Source organism: Eublepharis macularius, chromosome 3 (genome assembly GCF_028583425.1).
Source record: "Eublepharis macularius isolate TG4126 chromosome 3, MPM_Emac_v1.0, whole genome shotgun sequence".
NCBI classification, from domain to species: Eukaryota; Metazoa; Chordata; class Lepidosauria; order Squamata; family Eublepharidae; genus Eublepharis; species Eublepharis macularius.
In genome coordinates, this window is record NC_072792.1 from 95123229 (window position 1) to 95145671 (window position 22443).

A 22443-nucleotide genomic window follows, 5' to 3' on the forward strand; every position below is an offset into this window, starting at 1 on the left:
CCGAATATTTACGGAGCATACCAAAGCAAGTAAAAATACCATAATGGTATTTCCGAATTTTTTCCCCACTTCGGGTAAGCCCAAAGCGGAAAACCCAAATCTTTTCAGGCTGCACACCCCTAGTGGAGACCTTGCCCAAATTTTGGAAAGACATTATTACCTGGCTTGACTGTATCTACCTAGTCAGATAGTGCTCGAGTTGCCACAATTATTGCCTCAGCACTATGGGTCTGCGTGGTAGGATGCAGACTTGCCAGCTTTAATATGGGGAAAAATTATATGGATTGACTTTGGCCTATGAGTTTTATTCCCTGTGCAGGAAAAAAACCCTAAATTGTTGAGAAACAGCTATTTTAAGACTCCATGCTGTGTTAAAAACTTGACTAAAGATTCAACTACAGAACTAGCAGCCATATCCTTTGAACAGTTTCAGATAGGGCTGATGGTATGCCAGAATCAATTTGCTCTAGACTTTGTCACAGCTACATAAAGGGGGTGGGGGTGGGGTTGTACGTGCTTTGATTGGATCTGAATAAAAATTACACCACATACATCGTTTCCACTACACACTGACAATGGGAAAAAACAAACTTTTGGTCCTGGCCTGCTTTAAGGGTCTTGTTATCTCAGGCGGAGGCTTGTTGATTTTACTTAAGGAATTTTGGTGATGCATCAGTTGTACAATGCTGTGTAGCAAATTACAGAGATGTTTCTAACTGTCTCTGAAGGTTCCACAGGAGCATGATAATAACTTTTATATTTTGTGAGCTTCAATATGCTCAAAGGGGGGTAACTGTTAAGGGATTTTTTAAAGACCTCTCACCTAATGCCCTATGTGTGAGCACAATTGAAGCTGAACATGCACACATGAGACAAATTTGCCTCAGTAATAGATTCTTTCTCCCTAGCTACTGGAATTAAAACTACAGGTCAGCTCAATCTTGCAGTGAGGAGAGAAAGTTCCTTTTAACTATAAACATTTTCTTTTGTTTTCACTTTTCAACTAAGATTTTAACCTTGACTGTGTTATTTCCCAGAAGAATTTCAAACTCCTGACAGAATTATGACTCCAGCATTGAAATGTTTATATTACATTAAGATCTAATTGTCCCGTCAATCAGATCTGTTGGGTGCCATGAATCCTGGGGAATGTATTATTTGTTCTAACCTTTGATCTTTTACTCTGAAAAACAAATAGCCATAAATGAGCCCATTTGTGGAGAGGGCGGGGTATAAATCGAATTAAATAAATAAATAAATAAATAAATAAAATTATTCTTTAAACAATCAGTGTTAAGGGTATTTAAAGCCCTCCAATGCTACTGGTCTTTACATATGTCTCCTAGAAATGGAGAAGTGTGTCTGGCGTTACTACATGTAAGAAATAAACCAATCTTCCCTCTGTATTCATGGTGTTTGGTGTCTTGAAATATGTGTGTTCCGATTGCAGACTCACACAGGCAGCAAGCAAGGAAAAACTCCCAAGTTGTCGGAGCAGGACAAATCACGGTTCCAAGGTTCAGGCACCAATTGGGCAACACTCACAGCTTCAAGTCCAAAGGGGTATTTCAGAAACAAGTACACATGAACAGGCCAAGGTCAGAGACAAGAGAATCAGTTCCAAACACAGCAGCAAGGTCAGTAGTAAGCAGACATGTTGCTTCCACACGGCTGCTTTTAACCCTCACAGTGCTCAGCTGCTTGTGCTATAGCATGCACCTGCTGGCTGTCTCAGTCTGCTCGTGCAAGCACTCATCATCACTAATGATGCTGGGCCGGTGCTGTGCTGCTAGCCTGGCACTGCGCCTTCTGGCTTGGAGGGCTCTCCTAGCCCTCCTCTGACGGCGCTCCCGAGGCTCTGGTGATGAAGGGGGAGAGCTGGCCTGCACCTGGCTTTCTCTTGCCAGCCCAGGGCTGGGAAGCTGAGAGGGAGAGCTGGCTGGTGTCTGGCTCTCTGCTGCTGGCCCAGGGCTGGGAAGCTGAGGAACTGATGTGCTGGGACCTGGCTGTGGATCTATGTCTGAACCTTCAGAGACTGCCTCCTCCTGCAGTGCCTCTGCCACTGGCTGTGGATCTGGGTCAGGTTCGCCAGCTGCCTCTTCCTCAGAAGAGTCCTCTGTGTCTCTCTGCTCTACTGGGCTGGGTTGGTCCATGACAATATGAGTTAGTGGTAGTAAGGGACTTACAAATTAGAAGCAGAGTACTATTACAAAATCTCCTCTAACAGTTACGTTGGGCTGCCTGGTGTGGAGATTGTAATTGGGAGTGTGCTTGTGGCCATGGAAGTCATGATCCATGTGTTTCTGCAGTGGGAGTCATTTTTTTCCTACAACAGAAACTAATGGCGAGGGGCTGGTCAGCCTGCGTGGGGGTTGCTGGGTTTTTTAGGTAGGGGGCTTCATATTGGTTGTTTGGCTGTTTGGTGTGTAGATTGTAAATGGGAGTATGCCTGTGGCCGTGGAAGCCATGATCCACGTGTTTCTGCTGTGGGAATCAGTTTTTTTCTCACAATAGAAACAAATGGGGTGACTAGGAGCACTTTCTTTGGGAGGCCACAAAATGGCCCCCTTGGCGTCCAATCTTCATGAAACTCGGGGGGTCTCTAGAGGACAGTCAGGAGTATGTCCCCTGAAAATTCTATAGATTTTTTTTTTTGCAAAATGCCACCCCCATACCCCTGAATAGTCCCCATAGTTTTCCTCCATAGGGAATAATGGAAAATTGAGGTGGCTGGGGGCAAACAGGCGGGAAGCAGTGATTCTTGCTGATCGTAAGAAATGCTGCTGCCACAGCTCCCGAAGTTTACCAAATAAATTTAGTAAACTTCATTTTGGTATTGCCGAATCACGTCAGCAACAGTGGATTGAGTTTAGTGATGTCAAATTTTACCTAATTGGGTAAAATTCAGTATTTTTTACTGAACCTCAAACCAAATCACACATCCCTATCCAAAAGGAAGCATACAAGAGGAACTTGTCCATTTGCAGTATTCTGAAGCTCACAGCATATTAGTAAATAAAACCTATATATCAAAGCACCACAGGATTTCCCCCCCCCCTTCTGGAATAGAATTATTTTGACTGTCAAGCTTCTAGACAAGTATTACAAAAGACTGTGAAGGTGATTTTGTAACTTTAACAAATAATGGGCAAGAATAGTGAGAAATGAAGATAAAGTCTTACCTCTGCTGCAACAGCCTGCTTAACAAGCTCCAGGTAGTCATTGCGACTTTTTTTTGTAAGCTCCTCCATTTTTACTTTTTCATTTTCAAATTTATTGCTGTGAAGTAAATTCAATAAGTTGTAGTATATGTTTGGAACACAGCTTAGTTCTTCCAAGAAAGCAATATTTCTTTTAATAATACTATTGCATTGGACCAACACAGCTACCTGCAACCTGTTAGGTTTCTATATACTGCCTCATAATACTACTTCACAAACATTTTTTCAGTCTTGTGAGGCAAAGTCAGGAGTATTATCTCTATGGTACAGATGGAGGCTGAAGCTAAGAGAATGGAAGATTTGTATTCACTTACCGTGAAGCTTCCTTTCTCAGTGGTTGAGGACTGGGGCAGTCTGTACTTTGGGGATATAGCTCCTCCTCTCTGAAGGCAGGGTCAGTCAGCTGCTTTCGATCTCAAAAGGGAGGGACTTGTCCCTGGAACTGCCAGTCCGTTCCCAAGCCCTGATTCACCATCATACCAAGAGGGAAAAATAACCCCTCGTTTTTTTTATAAATAGAAAGGTCCCTCCCTTGAATCCAGTGGGAGGAAGACTATCGTCCTAACTCTTCATCCAATCCTAGAAGCCACCTCTGCAGAAACTTGGGTGGGTAGGACTTCCCCACTCCGGGACCACCAAGAAAGGAAACTTCACAGTAAGTGAATACAAATCTTCCATTCTCCGGTGGTCCCAGGAGTGGGGCAGCCCATATTTTGGGGACATACAAGAGCAGTGTGCCGCAGGGTGGGTAGTCTGGCTTCCAGGCCTAGAGGGTATATTGTGGTACCCTCCTGCTGAAGGTTGTCTCTGGGGAGAATAATTTATCTATCCTATATTTCTTGATGAGAGAATATACTGATTTCCATGTGGCCACCTTATCCATCGTTTCTAACAACTAAAGGATTTATAGGCTGCCTATGTGGCCGCTTCCCTCAGTGAGTGCGCCCTGACATCTAGGGGCATCTCCAGACCTCTGGCTTGATATGCTGGAATTATGTACCCTCTGCTTTACCTACTTAGCCAAGAAAAGGACACTCTCTGCCTCAAGGAGGACCTCCTGAAAACACACAACTAGTGCCTCAGACTTGTGAAAACTGTTTAGTCCTGCCCTAGTAGAATCTCACATCTCTACATATATCAAAGTAGTGAGATTCTTTTTTCCTTCCTGTGCTTTGGATCAGGTTAGAACGAGGGAAGTACTACCTCTTTTGTCCTATGAAAATGAGGAGTTCACTTTCGGAAGAAAGTTGGTTCCGTTCATAACTTGCTCTACCATCTTGAAGGAAAGGGCATGGATCTCTATCTACTGCTAGTGCCTGCCATTCTGACACCTGTCTAGCTGATTTTATTCCCATCTGAAAGATGGCTTTAACGTCAATTCCTTTAGGAACATGAGGCCATAGGCTCAAAGCGTCTTTTGGATAATGCTCTAAATACCAGATTAAGATTTCACATGGGAAAAACCGGCGAATCCTTGGAGGATTTGACAATGAGGTCCCTTTTTAGAATTTATTGCCATGAGGGTAATGTATAAGGGACCATCCCTTCCTAGAACCCTTAATTGTCAAGATGTCGCTACCTGTTGTCTAAGGGTGCTGGTGTTAAGACTTATCTTCAACCTTTCTTGAAAGAAGAATAGTAACTCCCTAATTAGCCCCAAAAGGTGCGTGTGTCTATCCATACACTCTTCTGGGAACTTGGCAGGAATTGTTATAGACTATGTGGAACTCTTCCTGGAGGCTAGCATAGTACCAATTATGCCTTCTGCTTAGTCCAACTCTATTAGTTGTTTGTGTTCAACCTCCACATTGTGAGACTTGTCAGAGCTGTCGTGGGTGTGGTATGGAGGGAACAATACTTAGCCCTCCTTCAGTGGAGGAGCCAGGGATCCATGCTTGAAAGGTTGCTATTAGTATCACTTCTGCACTTTACTGTGTGATCTTCTGAACAACTCTGTGCAATAGCTGTACTATGAATGTGTACAGGTTGTGAGAAGGCAGCTTGCCGCTCACAGAGTCTATTCCTATGGTTTGAGGGTTTCTTCTTTTTGTGCCTTGCCGAAAACTGTTGTAGACCAGTTGAGGAACTTCTCTGGATAGCATCCATTCTGTTTGGTCCATCACTTTCTGGCTTAGCTAGTCCACCGGGGAGTTGTCCTGGTCTGCTATGTGTACTTATTTCAGAGATTCAAGGTAATCTTTCATCTGTATAAACATATGGTGACCTGTGGGAAGACTCTGGGGTTCCACCAGATCCCAGCTGATGGCTCTGAGTTCCAAAGAGTTTACACTGTTGATCATTTCTCCTTCAGCCAGATGCTCTATGCCATTCTTCCTTGGGTGTGGGATCCCAATCCACAAAGACCTGTGTCCATGGTCATCATTGTTCTCCGGTTCCTGAGTGGGACTGAATGTTATCTTGTTTGAGAATCTCTGGCAACTCAATTACCTTGGACCTCTTGTGTTCTAACACCTTGTGGTACAGCAACAGGCATCTCTGGAGTGCATAGGTCTGGAACCTTGCCTCCTGGAGGACATCTTGATAGGATACCATCTCCCCAGCCGCTGGAGCATCACTTCTGCCTTCTGTCTCCCTAAGATCTCTGATGTCATTACCGACTCTTTGTTGTCTTTCCTGTGAAAAACACTGTCTTGAGCCATGTCTATCACTACCCCCAGGTGCAATATTTACTGGGTTGGGAGTAAAACTGGTCTTTTCTTCATTGATCATGTAAATAGGGGGCATTTAACTTCTTTTCCTTTAGTGGTGGAAAGTGTCATCCAGTTACAGTTGCCTCTGCAACACTGGTCTTTTTGGGAGATATCCCATCCAATTGCTAACCAAGGCCAACCCTGCTGAGCTACTGAGATCTGATGAGATCTGGCTTGCCTGGACTAACCAGGTCAGGGGCTGTGATAAGGTCAGAATTATCATTATTTGTCCAGAACTGCTGGGTAATTGAGACTGGTTGACCTAAGGTCAGCTACTGAGCTCAAGTAATTATGGGACTTGAACTCGCAGGGTGCTGATTCATGGTCCAGTCACTTAACCACAACACTACAGCAACTCACTTCAGGCATCCTCACCTGACAGATCCAGACCCTGGACCTATTCCCTTACACTAGTCTGTTGCGAGGCCCAGGAGTAGGCCAAGACCTGGGAGTTGGGCAAGTCTAGGCTGCAGGCTTGTACACTCTGACGTCTGGGAGGTGGCTAAGCCTGCCGACATATCATCACCAGACATTTTTCAGGCATTCTTGCCTGACGGGTCCAGGCCCATTTCTCTTTCATTGGCCTGGTGAGAGGCTCAGGAGGGGGCCGGGTCTGGGAGTTTGGAAAGTCTAGGCCGCAGCTTGCGCTCTTTGAGGCCTAGGAGGTGGCTAGGTCTGCCTTGGCTGACATTCTGCCATCCAAGACCTTGGGCCTTTTCTCTTTCACTGGTCTATTGAGAGGACCAGGAGAGGCCCAAGGCCTGTAAGTCTGGCACCACTAGGCTGCAGCTTTGCCTGGGGGGTGGCTGAGGCCAGCCATTACTGACATTCCCACCAACAGAAATTTTCCCACAAAAAAGAGAAAAGGGAAAGTGCACCTCATAATTCCCAACCAAAAGGAAAGAAAAATAAAGGAGGGCTCCCTTTTACTTGGGGCAAGCTGGCTCCAAGACTTTTGCTTATCTTTTCTCCTCCTTTCTTCCTTTCGCAGCCCTGTTCCCTGCCAGGATTGGAGCAGTTCCTTTGCTGCTGCTGGAGTCTGCTCCTTCCAAGCCTGAGGGAGTTCTGGCTTGCTGCTGGAGTCTGCTCCTTCCAAGCCTGAGGGAGTTCTTGATAATATCGGTTTCTATGACAGGCTACTCCAGATTCAAACACTGCACCCTCTGGTCATCCAAAGTGAGGGGTTCCTCCCAGCCTGAGGTAAGGGAACCTTGGTGGAGTTTTGCGGTTGTGGCCGTAGAATCTAGGAGAACTTAGGGACTGTCAGCTCTACTGTTTGCCATCGTGGTTGTGGCTGTGGAACCTAGGAGAACCTAGGGACCTCTGGCTCTAACACTCATCGTTGCTCCGAGCGAAATGGGGTGGGGTAAGGTGGTAGGGCCTTTCTCTTTCCATGCAACCTCTGCACTGCCTGTGGCCACAGTCTCCTTGAGCACTTGGATTACAGATGCACGCCACCACACCTGGAAGTTTCTTCTTCACTAGATTGCTGTACTTTGCAGAGTGCTGTTGAAGATGTCCTGCTTGGATGGCAGGGCCAGAAAGATGGGCGATTCTAGGGACAAGCCCCTCCCCTCCAGGATCAAAAGCAGCTGACCTTGCCTTCAGAGAGGAGGAGCTATATTCCAAAGGTATGGACTGCTCCACTCCTAGGATTACCAGAGAAAGTAATGCTGGCCAGCCTGTACATGCCACTGAGGCAAAGATCAAGGACTTCCTGTTTTCAGCCCACACTCCAAACTCTCTCTCACTTTATAAACCCTAGTATTATACAAAAACATTTTTGCCACGAAGTAGTGATTTATCTTACCTATCAATCAACAAAATTGTTATTGCTCACCTGCCCAACTAAGTATTCCCTTAATATATCGGGTATATATTCCTAATAACTAAAGTGAAACTGCTGCTGTAAAAAGTCAGAAGAGAGAATGAATATATACATCTATCATTAATAAGCTGTTCTTCCATGTTTTGAAGAACTCAAACATGCAAGATTCACTAGTTTATAGGAGGAAAACCCCTTACAAAACATATCAGGGAAAACCAAATATTCAAATCAGACTGTGCTGGATTCTTTTTCCCTTAGAGAAGCAGTAATTTATGAGAGATGTAATGTTCCAAGAATTGAGTCAATTAATAAAGAAAATATATATTTACCTGATCTCAAGGAATTCATCCAAATACAATTTGTACTGCTTCTCTTTCTCATCAATGTTCCTCATGTACCTGTTTTGTTATATGCACAAGTTATAGTAGAAAACTGGTTGATTTAAAAAAATAGATCTATTCAAATATAAAATTAATCAATTATATCAACTATATCTTTCAGCTATCCCAAAAATGTACTTTTTAAATCACCAAGTCATTTGCATCAAAAGATATATCAAACCTTTCTATCCTCCATCTGCTCATAATATTTACACTTGAAAGATTAATGGTGGAATTTACTCTCTGGCCTTAACTCTCCACCCCCATAATCTGCACCTTCAATAGGATTCCTGGTATGATTTCATTTCACATATCTGAAGAAATGAGCTGTGATTCACAAAAGCTCATATTGAAATATGTTGTTTGTCTTTAAGGGCCATTAGATTTTTGTTTTACTTTGCTACAACAGAATAAAACAGCTGCCCCTTCACTATCATGTCGCTGAAGCCAGAATTACATAAAGGTTTTTGTCAGGTCAAGTTAGGACTTTAAAGGTAATCAGGCTAGAAAATGACTAAAAAGCAAACATTTTCAATGTATACCAGTGTTTAAGAGTCCTCCACATGGGTTATCTGCTGCAAGTTCAATTATTTGGGGAAGCAGTTTCTTTTACTGCTTCTCCACAGCATCATAGAGCGTTCATGCACCTCCAAGGCGCTCTCCAGCTCTTCCCCCCGATCTTTCTCAAATCATCTTTGCTCTGAATTTTTGGAAAAGACTGCAGTAAAGCCTGGACAGCTGCAGTGTGGGGAGATAAATTAAGATTTCTGGCCCACATGGCAACCATTTTCCCTGACCCTTTCCCCACATTAGCCACTTCCTCCCCCTACCACTGGCAGAGGGGGCTTTTTGTTTTTTAAAAAAATTAGCAAAAGAATATTATGGTATCAAAATACCAACATACTGTTCAAATGATCAGTGTAACGGATTCTCTGAATCTTCAGCTTTCACTTTAAAAAAAAGTATCTAGCCCCCTGCAGAGATACAAGGGGAAAGGTGTAACTTCACAATGGAAGGAGCTAAACTTACATTTAAAAAATGATATTCAGATGAACTGATACACTTATTGTTACAATGGTATATTGCTATAACAATATTCTTGTGCTGTTTTTTAAAAAATTGCAGAAACTCTGGGGAGGGGAGTGGCCACTTCTAGGGGATCGGGGAAGAGAAATAGTGGGGAAACCTGCCATATGGAGGCCCCACTGCTGCTCTACTTTATCTGCAGCTGCATCAGCAATGGGGAAACCACAAAATCTTGTCTCCATGTGGAAGACACTTAAGACAACAACAATACACAATGAAAGAGTCTAAGCTCTGCAAGTAATGCCACTGATATTAGCCAGATTAATAATTGTCTGATTGAACTTGTGGCTCAAACTGTACTGCTGTCAAGTGCACAGTGAATGCAGACAGGAACAGTCAGAGGAAACGTGAAACAAGCAGATAGACCAGTTGAATAGGCATTCATTGATCAGCCTTCAAAAAAACAAGAAAAGAGGTAAATAAACTGGGAAAAACTATTATGTGCTGTGCTGATCACGTGCTTTTTTTATTGGTTGTTGTGTTGATCACTTGCTTTTTTATTGGTTCTTATTGAATTTATACATTGTAGTTTATATTATGTTATAAACTGCTTTGAACGTTTTAAAAAGCAGTATAAAAATTTAGTAAATAAAATGAATTATGCAGATACAAGCACTTTAACACAACAAGCACATAGTGGCATAAATAAGCCACTACATTATAAGCCTATCATGTAGTGGCTGTGTTAGATCCGAGTCCAGTAGCACCTTAGAGACCAACAAGATTTTCAAAGTAAAAGTTTCTGAGGTCAAGCTCCCTTCTTCAGATATGCTCCCTATGCTGTGCTTTTGTTTACAAGATGAAAACTAAGGGAATTCACTCCCACAAACTTTAGAATGGGTCCTCATGAATATTAAATCAACAGTGGTTAATAATTCCAAGCAAATCCCTATTACTAAAGTGATTCTAGCTATACTGGAGGCAACCTTTCTCTAGATGCAGTCTGTGAAGTTAAAAGGGAGACAGTGCAATCCTAAGCAAAGTTACTCCAGTCTAAGCCTACTGATTTCAATGAGCTTAAACTGGAGTGACTCTGCTTAGGATTGCACTATCAGGCAAGTTTCAGACTGCATATTGTTTCCCAGGTTTTTGTAACAGATCTGGATGGTACTAGAACATTATAAGCCTATCATGCAGTGACTAGAGTGTCAGACTAGAACTTGAGAAACCTGGGTCTGAATCCTGAGTCTCCCATGAAATCTTGCTGGGTGGCCTTGGGCTAGTCACTCTCCCTCAGATTAAACTACCTCACAGGGTTGTTATATGGATAAAACGGAGCGGCAAATGATATTAACTGTTTTGGGTTCCCACTGGGGAGAAAGGTAGAATGTAAATGAAGAGATTTATAATAAATAAATCTAATGATGATGGATGGTCTCCAATTTTGAAGGTGGTAGAATGAAGCTTGAATAGCAATATACATACAAGTTGAAACTTGCAAAAATTCATATACTTAAATACACTCTGTATCCATCCCTCCTCCCTACCTCATGGTAACAAGCTTTTATTTCCAGAACAGACTTACATTTCATTGGTATCTGTTAGCTTTCTTATTTTACTCCTTCCTATTTTTAATCCTTCTTGATTTTCCTTTTTTCCCTGTTGCCATCTTTTTATCATAATTTCTAAATCTGTATGAAACCAATCCAGTTCTTTCTTGGCGAGCTATAGAATAAAAGTGCATACAATAAGTCAAATAAAGAATTTCTCCCTCCTTCAAGTGCTTAAGTTTCAAGTTACAAAAACACTGGGTTTGTTCTAAAGAACTTCTTACACCTTGAACAAGCATTTCTCCTTGTCCAAGGTATATATTTGTCTGTGATTTCTACTAATTGCCTTCTTCACTTACAGCTCACACACTATATCACAAACCACTCAGAAATGCTTTCCATGGAACACTTAGCTTCAGCTGGAGGGGAGGGGGAAGCCTCATTCCATGAACAGAGTTTCACATGTGGGTCAGTGGTTCCAATCCAGCGCCTAAGAATTTGAACATACATTTCTAAATAGGTTTCAAACAGTAATGATTATATCAGGGCTGGTTTTCCTAGAGGAAAAAGATGTTTTAAGTTTAGGCATTGCAGAAGATACTAAAACATTTATGATCTTCAAACACTCAAATGGCCAGAGAGCCTTTTAAGACTTGTTGAATACATTCAGCAGGGATTTGATGTACTTCTTGTAAACCAACAGCACCTCATATGACAGTGTAGTGTGATTTTGAAGCAATGGCATTTCAAATGCAGTTTTTCCTGTATGGCCTAGGAACTTCTGCTAGGAACAAAGCCACACTCCCATTGGACTGTCTGGATAATGACCACTATGGGGACACGAGCTGACTTATTACACTCGAAAACACTTTCATATAACGGGTATGATCCAGTGCTTCTGTAAACAGAGAAAGTTAATGAAGATATTTTTATCAGCTTCCTCTTGTCCCAGCAGCCACCCTGTGTTGCCAAAAAAGTCATTACTAAGCATCAGAGTACCTCAGAGAACAGCAAGCAATGTGGCATTTTGTGGAGACACCCACAAGGACTCAGCAAGAATTGCACCCTCCTTCACAAAAGAATGAAAGAAAAATAAGATTCCTGCAGAGACACCTTTCTTACAGCAGTTCTCCTGCAATGTATAGTGAACTATTCTAGAGACCTTTAATGGTGTCTTTTCTAGGGGTTCGAGGAAGACTGTTGGAAAACAGGACGCTGACAAAAATAGCTTCCATAAACTCTGTTTATAGAAGCAATGGATCCAAATTGGTATCTTTAGGATTAAGTTTTAAGCCTCAATGTTTAAGAACATTACCTTGTTTGTTTCAACACTTGTTTTTAATTCTTTTTCCGAAACACTTATTTCTTCAGAGCTTCGACATTTTAGCTGTTCATATTTCCCATTTGCTTCTTTAAGTTGTTCTTGTAGTACTTGATGCTCTTTCTCCATACGTAACATATCTCCCTGAAAAGCATACATATGGAATTTTAATGGTACCTATTTAAGTTACAAACCTTTATAAAAGAAAAAACCAAGTGATTTAGAGCTCAAGTATAGACCTAGAAATGCTGTTGTCTACACTGTTTTCTTCCCTCAGAATACCTGATATTGTTTAAAATATGCCAAGCAAACATTAAGCTAACAGAAAGACTATAAAACTTTCCTCCGTGTGTATATAACAGCTACTAAAACCAATACAAAAACTGCATGCAACCAAAGATCTCCAAGCTCCAGAAATAGGTGTTCATACTCAGCCAAACTAAAACAAATAACATATTAAGCAAAAACAAAACCCACAAAACATTAATTGTATTTATTTAAAACATTTATATGCCACCTTTCTACCAAATACAGTCCTAAAGACAACAAACATCAAGACATTAAAAACAGCATTAAAATGTGTGTGTGTGTGTTTAACAATACAATAAAGACATACAGACATACAAAACACAACCAGGGAGGAGAGCCAAATGAAACAGAAAACTCTTCACCTGCTGGCGGCAGAGAGACAAATCCCCTTGAGGAGGGAGTTCCAAAGTTTTGACACCACAACCGAGAAGGCCCTTTCTTGGGTTGCCTCCAGTCTAGCCTCAGATGGCAAAGACACCTGAAGCAGAAACTCCAAAGACGACTGGATGGGTAGGCTCATATGGGAGAAGATATTCTTTAAAGTATGCTGGTGTCAAACTGTATAAAGGCTTTTAAAGATCAATACCAGCAGCTTGAACTGGGCTCAGAAGCAAACTGGGAGCAAGTGCAGATGGAACAAGACTGGAGTGATAATGGTCCCTATGATCCACTCCAGTCAACAATCTGACCACAGTATTCTGTACCAACTGTATCTTCTGAACAGTCTTCAAGGGCAGCCCACCACAGAGCACACTAATTTAGATGATGCCAGGGTATGCACCACAGTAGGAAGAACTTTCTCACCCAGGAAAAGCTGGAGCTGGCTCACTAGCCATTGCTGGTGAAAGGCACTCCTGGCTACTGCTGCCACCTATTTATCCAACAAGAGGCCTGGTCCAGCAGCACCCCCAAACTAGAAGCATACTCCTTTGGGGGAGTGCAACCCCATCCAGATCAAGAAATATCCCATTTCTTGGGTCAAATCTCCCTCCACCCCACCCCATAGCACCTCCATTTTGTCAGGATTAAGTTTCAGCTTGTCCTCATCCATCCCAAAAGTGCCTCCAGGCACATGGTTCATGGAGCTGGCTCTCCGGGATCTGCTGGAAGCACAAGATACAGCTGAGTGCCATCTGCATACTGGTGACAATTCAGCACAAATTTCTGGATGACCTCTCCCAGCAGCTTTACACAGATGTTGAAAAGCATGGTTGACAAAACAGAACATTGTGGAACCCCCAAGGGCCAGTGACCAAAGAGTACAGCAGTAGTGCCCAGCATCACATTGTGAAACCTCCCTTTGAGATAGGACTAAAACTACTGCAAAACAGTGCCTCCCAGTCCCAACCCCGAAATCTGGTCCAGAAGGATACCATGTTTGATGGTATCAAAACTGTTGAGAGATCCAGGAAAATTAATAGGATTGTACTCCCCCTGTCCATCTCCTGGTGCACCAGGGTGACCAAAGCTGTTTCAGTCCTTTGACCAAGGCTGAAACCAGACTGATACATATATAAGTGCTATGTGTAGAAGAGGCTCATAGGAATCACTGTAGCAAGCACCATGTGGTGCTGCCTTTGAAAACTGTTAGGATATATCAGTTGATTCAAAATTTGCAAGGGTATCAGCTAGCTGAGACAGCAGGAGCCAATAAAATTAGAGGAGTAGAAGAGTTGAAAAAACTGGGCTGAAGAGTGAGTGCATGATGGTGCAGTAGTTAGCATGCTTGAGTGATTGTCCTAAACTGACAAAAAGTTTGTAGAAACAGAGTAAGTTGATACTGTATGTTCAAGTTGATGACTGATCATTTGTTTTTGTTCCGTAGTTGATATATCCAGCTCTCTTCAAATCACAGAAAGCATTATTAAAAGAGATTCTCATTTTCTTTTCCCTTCATATCTGAACACTTATAAACTTGGGATAATAACAACAGCAACAACAACAACATTCGATTTATATAAGGCCCTTCAGGACAACTTAATGCCCATGCCCACTCAGAGTGGTTTATAAAGTATGTCATCATTATCCCCACAACAAAACACCCTGTGAGGTGGGTGGGGCTGAGAGAGCTCCAGAGAACTGTGACTAGCCCAAGGTCACCCAGCTGGCTTCAGGTGGAGGGGTGGAGAATCAAACCCAGCTCTCCAGATTAGAGTCCCGCGCTCATAACCACTACACCAAACTGGCTCTCTAGATGGTTCTAAGTAAATACATTACTTATTAAACATTGGTTTGGTTTGATGATAACTCTCCATGTGGAGGTCTAGGCCTTTTTGGCAAGCTACTAGTACCTCCAAAAGCCGATATGAGCTATCCTTTGAAAGATGTCTAAACAGGTAGACAACAGTGTGCTGGTCTCAGAGTAGAATATATATCTGCTCATTCTTAAAGAACTATACTGCCCTTTCCTTCAGATACACTGCCGCCTCGAGGGAAGTGAGAGGCAGAGACAGGTCCTTCTTGAGTTTGGCACTTCATGTTTGGAACTCCAGCTACACAGTGCACACCTGGCATCTAATTCACTGAGCTTCATGCACATTTCCAGTTTTCCCAAACATCTGTAAACTACTGATACAAGTATTTATACTGTTTTGATTATTGTTTTACGCCTTATGGGTTTTAGTGCTGTGATTTTCAGGCTGAGGGCTGGATACTGTAGTTTTTAATGCTGTGTTATAAAATCTAATTTATATTTTAATTTAATTTAATTTATTGGATTTATACGCCGCCCTCCCCACATCAGCGGACTCAGGGCGGATAACAACACAATTTAAAACATATTTAACTATCATTAAAATTATAAAAATACTACATCTTATCATTAAAATTACACACACACACACACACACACATAGAGCAAAGAAACAAGGCAGCACATAATTTGATTTGGACATTCCATACAGCAGTTCTTCCCAGAACAAAAATATAAAAAGATGGACAACAACATTGCATGGAAGAGCATATGGTTTAAACCCCCTGCCGGGGTGGGGGGCACCACCTAGCATCAACCATATGCCTGGTGGAACAACTCCATCTTACAGGCCCGGCGAAATGTTAACAAGTTTTGCCAGGCCCTAGTCTCATGAGACAGAGCATTCGACCAGGCTGAGGCCAGGACTGAGAAGGCCCTGGCCCTGGTCGACGCCAGGCGGGCCTCCCTAGGGCCAGGGACCTTTAATAGATGTTTATTACATGAATGAAGGGTCCTCTGGGGCTCATATGGGGAGAGACGATCCCGCAGATACGTTGGTCCCAGTCCGCGTAGGACTTTATAAGTTAGTACCAAAACCTTGAACCTGATTCGGTACTCCACCAGCAACCAATGCAGCTGACGCAATACCGGTGTAATATGCCCCCATACCGGTGCTCCGATGATGACCCACACCGCTGCATTCTGTACCAGTTGTAACCGCTGCATCAGGTTCATGGGAAGCCCAATGTAGAGTGTGCTACAGTAGTCCAGCCTAGAGGTGACCATTGCTTGGACCACTGTAGTCAAGTTGCGGGACGATAGATAGGGAGCAAGTTGCCTGGTTTGTCGAAGATGGTAAAAAAAAAGACCTGGCAACCGCAGTGATCTGATCCTCCATCTTCAGGGAGGGATCAAAAATCATCCCCAGGCTCCTAACTCTCAGGGCCAGTGTAAGCACTGCCCCATCGAGTGCAGGAAGCCGGGGTCCCGAAACCACCCCTCCACGACTCAAGTACATGATCTCCGTCTTCATAGGGTTCAGCTTCAGCCGACTTTGTCTCAACCATCCAGCCAAAGCCTCAAAAGCACGCTCCAGGACACCCAGTGTCGATCCAGGCTGGCTGTCCAACAACAGATAAAGCTGGGTGTCATCCAGATATTGATGACACCCAAACCCGAAACTCCGCATCAGCTGGGTGAGGGGGCGCATGTAGATATTAAATAATAATTGGGAGAGTATCGATCCCTGCGGCACACCACATACTAGTGGCCTACGGGACAATAACCTCTCCCCAAGTGCCACCCTCTGTCCCCGATCATGGAGAAAGGAGATTAGCCACTGCAACGCTGTCCCCTGTATCCCCACATCGGTGAGGCGGTGGGTCAAAAGATCATAATCGACCGTATCGAATGCTGCTGACAGATCCAATAAAATCAGCAGTGCCGATCCGCCCCGATCAAGATGCCTGCGGAGATCGTCTGTGTGGGCGACCAGCAGTGTCTCGACCCCATATCCTGGGCGGAAACCAGACTTGAAGGGATCTAGGGCCGAGGTCTCCTTCAGGAAACTCTGCAGTTGCTTCTCCGCCACCCGCTCGATCACCTTACCCAGAAATGGGAGGTTCGAAACCAGGCAGTAACTGAGCAGATTGGCGGGGTCTAATGATGGTTTCTTCAAAAGAGGCTGTACCACAGCCTCCTTTAGTGCCCTAGGAAAAACTCCAGAGCTTAAGTACAAGTTTACAATTGCCTCCAAGGAATCCCGTAGTACGTCAACACTGGCTTTTACCAGCCATGATGGACACGGGTCCAGGGGGCATGTGGTTGGCCATACCACCTGCAGGATCCTGTCCACCTCTTCCCCGAAAAGGGGGCTGAAATGATCAAATATACACCCCGAAGATGGCCAAGGGGCCTCTAGTTCATGTACTGTATCACTGTGGCCGGTAAATCGCGGCGGCGAGACAAGCTCTTATCAGCAAAAAAGCTTGCAAAAGCCTCACCGCTTATCTCCGAATTTGAATTTTGGTGGTCTCCGCCTAATTGGGAGACCAATGAACGGACCACATTAAACAATTTAGCCAGGCGTGAGCTAGCTGATGCAATGGAAGCCGCATAGTATTCCTTCTTGACAGCTTTCACCGTCATCTCATAGGATCTCATAAACAACCTATAAGATGTTCTTGCTTCCCCCTCACGAGATCGCTGCCACACGCGCTCAAGTCGTCTTAGTTCCCGTTTCTGTCACTGTGGCTCCTCCGTATACCAAGGAGCTCGGCGATTTCGGCAACGAAGAGGATGATGGGGAGCGATTTCGTCGATGGCCTTGGAGAGCCGGACTTGCCAGTCCTCCACTAGCTCATCTAATGAACCACCGTGGAGCATCGTTCCCGCAGGGCATTCTGGAAACCAATTGGATCCATAAGTCTCTGTGGGCGAGCACAAGTTTGCTCACCGCCCTTGCGGGGGTGGGGGGTGACACACCCAGCTGAGCCTCCAGGACCGTGTGGTCTGACCATGGCACTAGCTCTATTCTAACCAGAACCACATCCAATCCCATCCCGAAGATCAAATCTAGCGTGTGGCCCACTTCATGTGTGGGTGCCAATACAAACTGGGAAAGTCCCAGTGTTGCCATGGCTGACACCAGGTCTGCAGCCTGTACAGAGGTGGCATCATTAGCATGGACGTTGAAATCCCCCAGCACTATCAGCCTGGGGTACTCCAAGGCCCACCCCGCAACCACCTCCAACAGACACGGCAGGGTGTCTGCTGGTGTGCTAGGCGGTCAGTATACCAAACAGACAGCCAAACTTTCCTTGACATTCCACACCAGGCCCACACAATCAATGCCAGAGATCTTCAGGATGGGAAGTGGCCTGAAGGAGAATCCCTCCCAGATGAGGATTGCCACCCCTCCCCCCTCCACGCGACTGATGAAGGACCGAGTATCCGGGGGGGGGGGTCAGCTCACCCAGAGCAACTGTTTTGCCTTCCCTCACCCAAGTCTCGGTCACGCATACCAGGTCCATATTCGCTGCTGTGAAAATATCACACAGCGTTCTGTTCTTGTTTAGGGACCTGGCATTGCACAACATCAGTGACAAAGGGGAGTTTTTCCTAGCTCCAACACTGGCGTACCTCAGGATGGGACGTAGGCTAGAAGGACACCGAGCCTTTCCATATCTTCGCGACCTTCTCCCTTTAAACCGAGTCCCACCGCCATACCTCCCTCGTCCCCAGAAGACTGGTATCCCTGGCCCTATCTCAATTGCCCTCCTCATATCCATCATCACATCACAGCGCACAATATCCCGTAGCAGCAGGAAGCAGCACCAGTTCTACTTCAAACAGATTTCTGTGGTTGGCCAAGCAGTCACCACCCAAACTAGTAACATCCAATAAAAAACCAGGGCCCAAATCGATTCCAATATTCCAATTCACTTTAGTATTCCAATTTAAATTCAATTCCTAAAATATTCCACCCCTCATCTACCCAGTTTCAAATTTCAACCTCTGATTCTGGCATTTACTACCTTACTTCACCATTCCAATATTGCTCTTTTATCTTGTGAGTTCTTAAAAATAAGGCTTTATGGTTGTAAGTCACCTCACAAGTACAATTTTATGGTTGTAAGCCACCTCACTAGATAGACGGAAGTTTTGCCACTTCGATGGATCAACTATGAATATCATAATTTCAGCTTACCTGCTGCATTTCATATGGGTGGAAAGGCAAAGTATTAACTCCTGCATCTGTTAGTTCATGATCTACCTAAAATGCAAAGATCCAGATGAAAAAAATATTCAGTGTAAGTTCATTACATTCCTTCACTCCATGGGCAATGCATTCCACAACTGATCTGAACTTTATTACAGAACAGATTCTGAACTATAACAGTGACATGACAAATGCTAGAAAAAAAGAAGGATAAAGAATGGGCTAAATAGGAACTGTGACAGGAAAAACACAGTCAAACCAAGAACAAAAGTTGCATAGTCTCTAAACTCAAATAGCTAAGTACAGATGATAGCAAGACTGTTTTCTTTAACTGCAGGGTTAAAGGTACAGTACAGTTGTTAAAATCAGGCCTCAGTGTGATCCCAGATATCATTTCAATAGAAAAATAAGATGGTAAGGGAAGATACAATGTTGAGGGAGCAATTTTATTTATGACATCCCTTACACAGTCTTGTGGCTTTACAAACATCTTTAAAATTAACATAATCAGGGCTTTCTTGAGGGGGAACACGCTGGAATAGCGTTCCGGCACCTCTGGCAAGCAGCCACATGACTGGTGACTGTGCCCCCAGCATCCAAAGACCCCTCCGCTGCCTCTGGGTGGAACTTCCGCCCTGGGTGTAGCCCGGGCTCAGTCTGGCTACCTTCTGCATGATTGGGGAGAGCGCCAGTGTCTGCCGCAGCTTAGCTGTTTGGCAGGCTCAGGGCAGCAGCAGTGGGGATTCGCCCAGGCCGCCTGCTTCTCCAGCCTCTTCCCTTGCCTTTCCCTTCCTTCCTCTCTCCTTCTCTTTATCTTTTCTTCTCTCCTTGCTTCCTTCTTTTTTCCCTGCCTCCCTCTTTCCATGTCTCCTTCCTTCATTCCTTTCTTTCTTTCTTGCTCCCCCTCCCCCGCTGCTGCCTCTCAGCTGTTTGGCGGGCTCAGCTTTGCAGCCGCTGATGCTGCAGGGCTACTCTGGGAGCCTGCTTCTCCAGCCTCTTCTCTGCCTTTCCCTTCCTTCCGCTCTCCTTCCCTTTATCATTTCTTCTCTCCTTGCTTCCTTTCTTTCCCTGCCTCCCTTTCCATGTCTCCTTCCTTTTTTGTTTGAATTTTCTTTATTTAAACTTTTAACTATACACCATAACATAACAAACAATAAACATAGAGAATAAGAAAAAACACAATTCTTAACATAACAGACTAACAAGACATATATCTATAAGATTAAGAGGAAAAGAAAAAAGAACAAAACCAACCCCCCCTAAATTGCATTACAAGTTGAGTTCCGATTTTCTCCACAACAAGTATATATCATTTCTAGAGTCACAAAACCCCTCTTTTTTCTATTGTTCATGTTTCTTAACCCATAAATCCAGATGTCATCAAATCCTTGTTATGCATTTCATGCAAAAAGTCTATTAATGGTTTCCATTCAGTCAAGAAGTTAACTAATGTCCTTTCTCTAATTAACGCAGTAAGTTTTGCCATTAACGCAAACTCCAAAATTTTGTCAACCATTCCTCCACTGTAGGCAATGTTGTAGTTTTCCACTTTTGTGCATAAAGTACTCTTGCTGCTGTAATAAAGTATAAAAACAGCGTTCTAAAACTTTTTTCCAACTGACTGTCCATTATTCCCAACAGAAAAGTCTCCAGTTTCAGCTGAAGTTTGATCTTCAAAATCTTCTGAATCGATGATTGTATCTGCAACCAAAAACTCTTTGCTCTCTTACATGTCCAACACATATAAAAAATGTCCCTTCTTATTTAGCACATTTCCAACATACATTTGACACCCCCTTATACATTTTAGCCAATTTTTCAGGTGTCATATATTAACGATACATCATTTTGTAAAAATTTTCTTTAATACTCGAGCTTAATGTAAATTTCAGCCCTCTTGTCCGCATATTTCCCCATTGCTCCATTAATATATCGTGTCCACAATTTTTCGCCCATTTAATCATACATTCTTTTACTTGCTCTTCCTCCGTCTCAAACCTCAACAAAAGTTTATACATTTTAGAAATAACATGTTCATCATTTGTACAAAAGGCTATTTCAAATTCAATTTTAGATTTCTCAAAGTCATAATGACTCTTGAATCTCTCCAAAATTTGCATATATGGAAACCACTGACAGGCATGCCCTTCTGCTGCTAAGTCCTCTCTTAATTTAATTTTAACTTGGTCCTGAGAGAATTCCAATAAATCCTGACAAGTTAACCATTAAGGTGGACTAACCATTTCCCTTCTAAAATGAGCTAAATGCAATGACAGCCAGAGCGGTATTTTCGAACAAAAGTTTGTATGTATTCCATACTCTCCGGATTGCATGCCTTACATAATGATTATTAAACTCTGTGTTGGCTTTAACTTTGTCATACCACAGATACCCATGCCACTCAAATTTTAGATCATGCCCTTCCAGGTCCAGCAATCTTCTATTTTTTAACATTATCCATTCCTTCATCCAAACCAAACAGCTGCAAAATACAATCTCAAATCTGGGAGGCCCAAACCACCTCTTTCTCTTGCATCCTGTGGAACCTTAAATTTAACCCTTGGCTTTTTGCCTTGCCATATAAATCTCGATATATCCTTCTGCCATTGCTTAAATGGTGTCTCTGTTGTCAATACAGGAATTGTATGAAATAGGAATAACATTTTAGGTAAGACATTCATTTTAATTGTAACTATTCTTCCCAACAGCGATAATTGAATTTTATCCCACCTTAGCTTGTCCCTTTTAATGTCTTTATAAGTCTTAATATAATTATTTTGGAATAAAACAGGGTTAACATACCTGTAACTTATGTTCATCGAGTTCTTCTGTGCTGACACACATGGGACTGCGCAGGTGCAGGCCAGCCGCCGGAAGATTCTTATTGCTTTTTTCAGCTCCGAAGGGGCCGTTGTGCGTGCACCTCAGCAACCGTTTCCCGCCCAAACGGTCACGTGCCCTAACAGCGACCAACGGCCCCTTCCCTCAGTTCATCCTTGCTGCCGCTATCCCATACACAAATGTAATTCTCCTTTGCAGTAATTTTCTTTTTTTTTTTAGTAATAAGAATTCACAGCGGGGCAGGAGGGAGGGATGTGTGTCAGCACAGAAGAACATAAGTTACAGGTAAGTTAACCCTGTTTTCATCTTCATTCTTCTGTGCCTCCACACATGGGAGGGTACCAAGTTTCACACAATAAGGAAGGTGGGGTGAAATCCAACTCAATTTTATTATGTACCAAAAATATTAGCACAAGATAAATAACTTGTTCAAAAAACATTAAAGTTGTTCAATAAACCATATACGTATATACATATACAGAGTTTCAGTCTTCATCATTGGAGCAAAGCATTCAATGTATTGTTATGAAAACAAGGAGTGGAGGACAGCCTTGGCCACAGCAACATCTTGCTCTGCATTAACATCCATAGCATAATGCCTCACAAACGTGTCAGCAGATGACCACGTAGCTGCTTTGCAGATGTTACCCAGCAGCACACGCCTGATAAGCACTGATGAAGCCGCCTGAGAGTGTGTGGAGTGAGCACTGATCCCCAGTGGACAATCCACCCTGGCCAGAGCATAAGTCTTAGTAATGGCCAACACTATCCATCAGGACACCGCTTGGGACGATGCCTTGTGACCCTTGTCCTTACTTCCAAAGCAGACAAAAAGACGGGGAC

The 22443-nt window shown here is 43.4% G+C and overlaps 1 protein-coding gene across 1 annotated transcript in view; it reads right to left on the reverse strand.

Moving 5' to 3' along the window:
- The window catches only part of TTC3 (tetratricopeptide repeat domain 3), a 209880-nt gene that overhangs the window by 30927 nt on the left and 156510 nt on the right, over positions 1 to 22443 (reverse strand). The window contains exons 34-38 of the mRNA XM_054973156.1: positions 18748 to 18813; positions 12032 to 12181; positions 10752 to 10891; positions 8090 to 8158; positions 3183 to 3279 (exon numbers count right to left, since the gene is read on the reverse strand). Coding sequence (XP_054829131.1) covers positions 3183 to 3279; positions 8090 to 8158; positions 10752 to 10891; positions 12032 to 12181; positions 18748 to 18813 — 522 coding nt within the window. The remainder of the gene's footprint in view (positions 1 to 3182; positions 3280 to 8089; positions 8159 to 10751; positions 10892 to 12031; positions 12182 to 18747; positions 18814 to 22443) is intronic.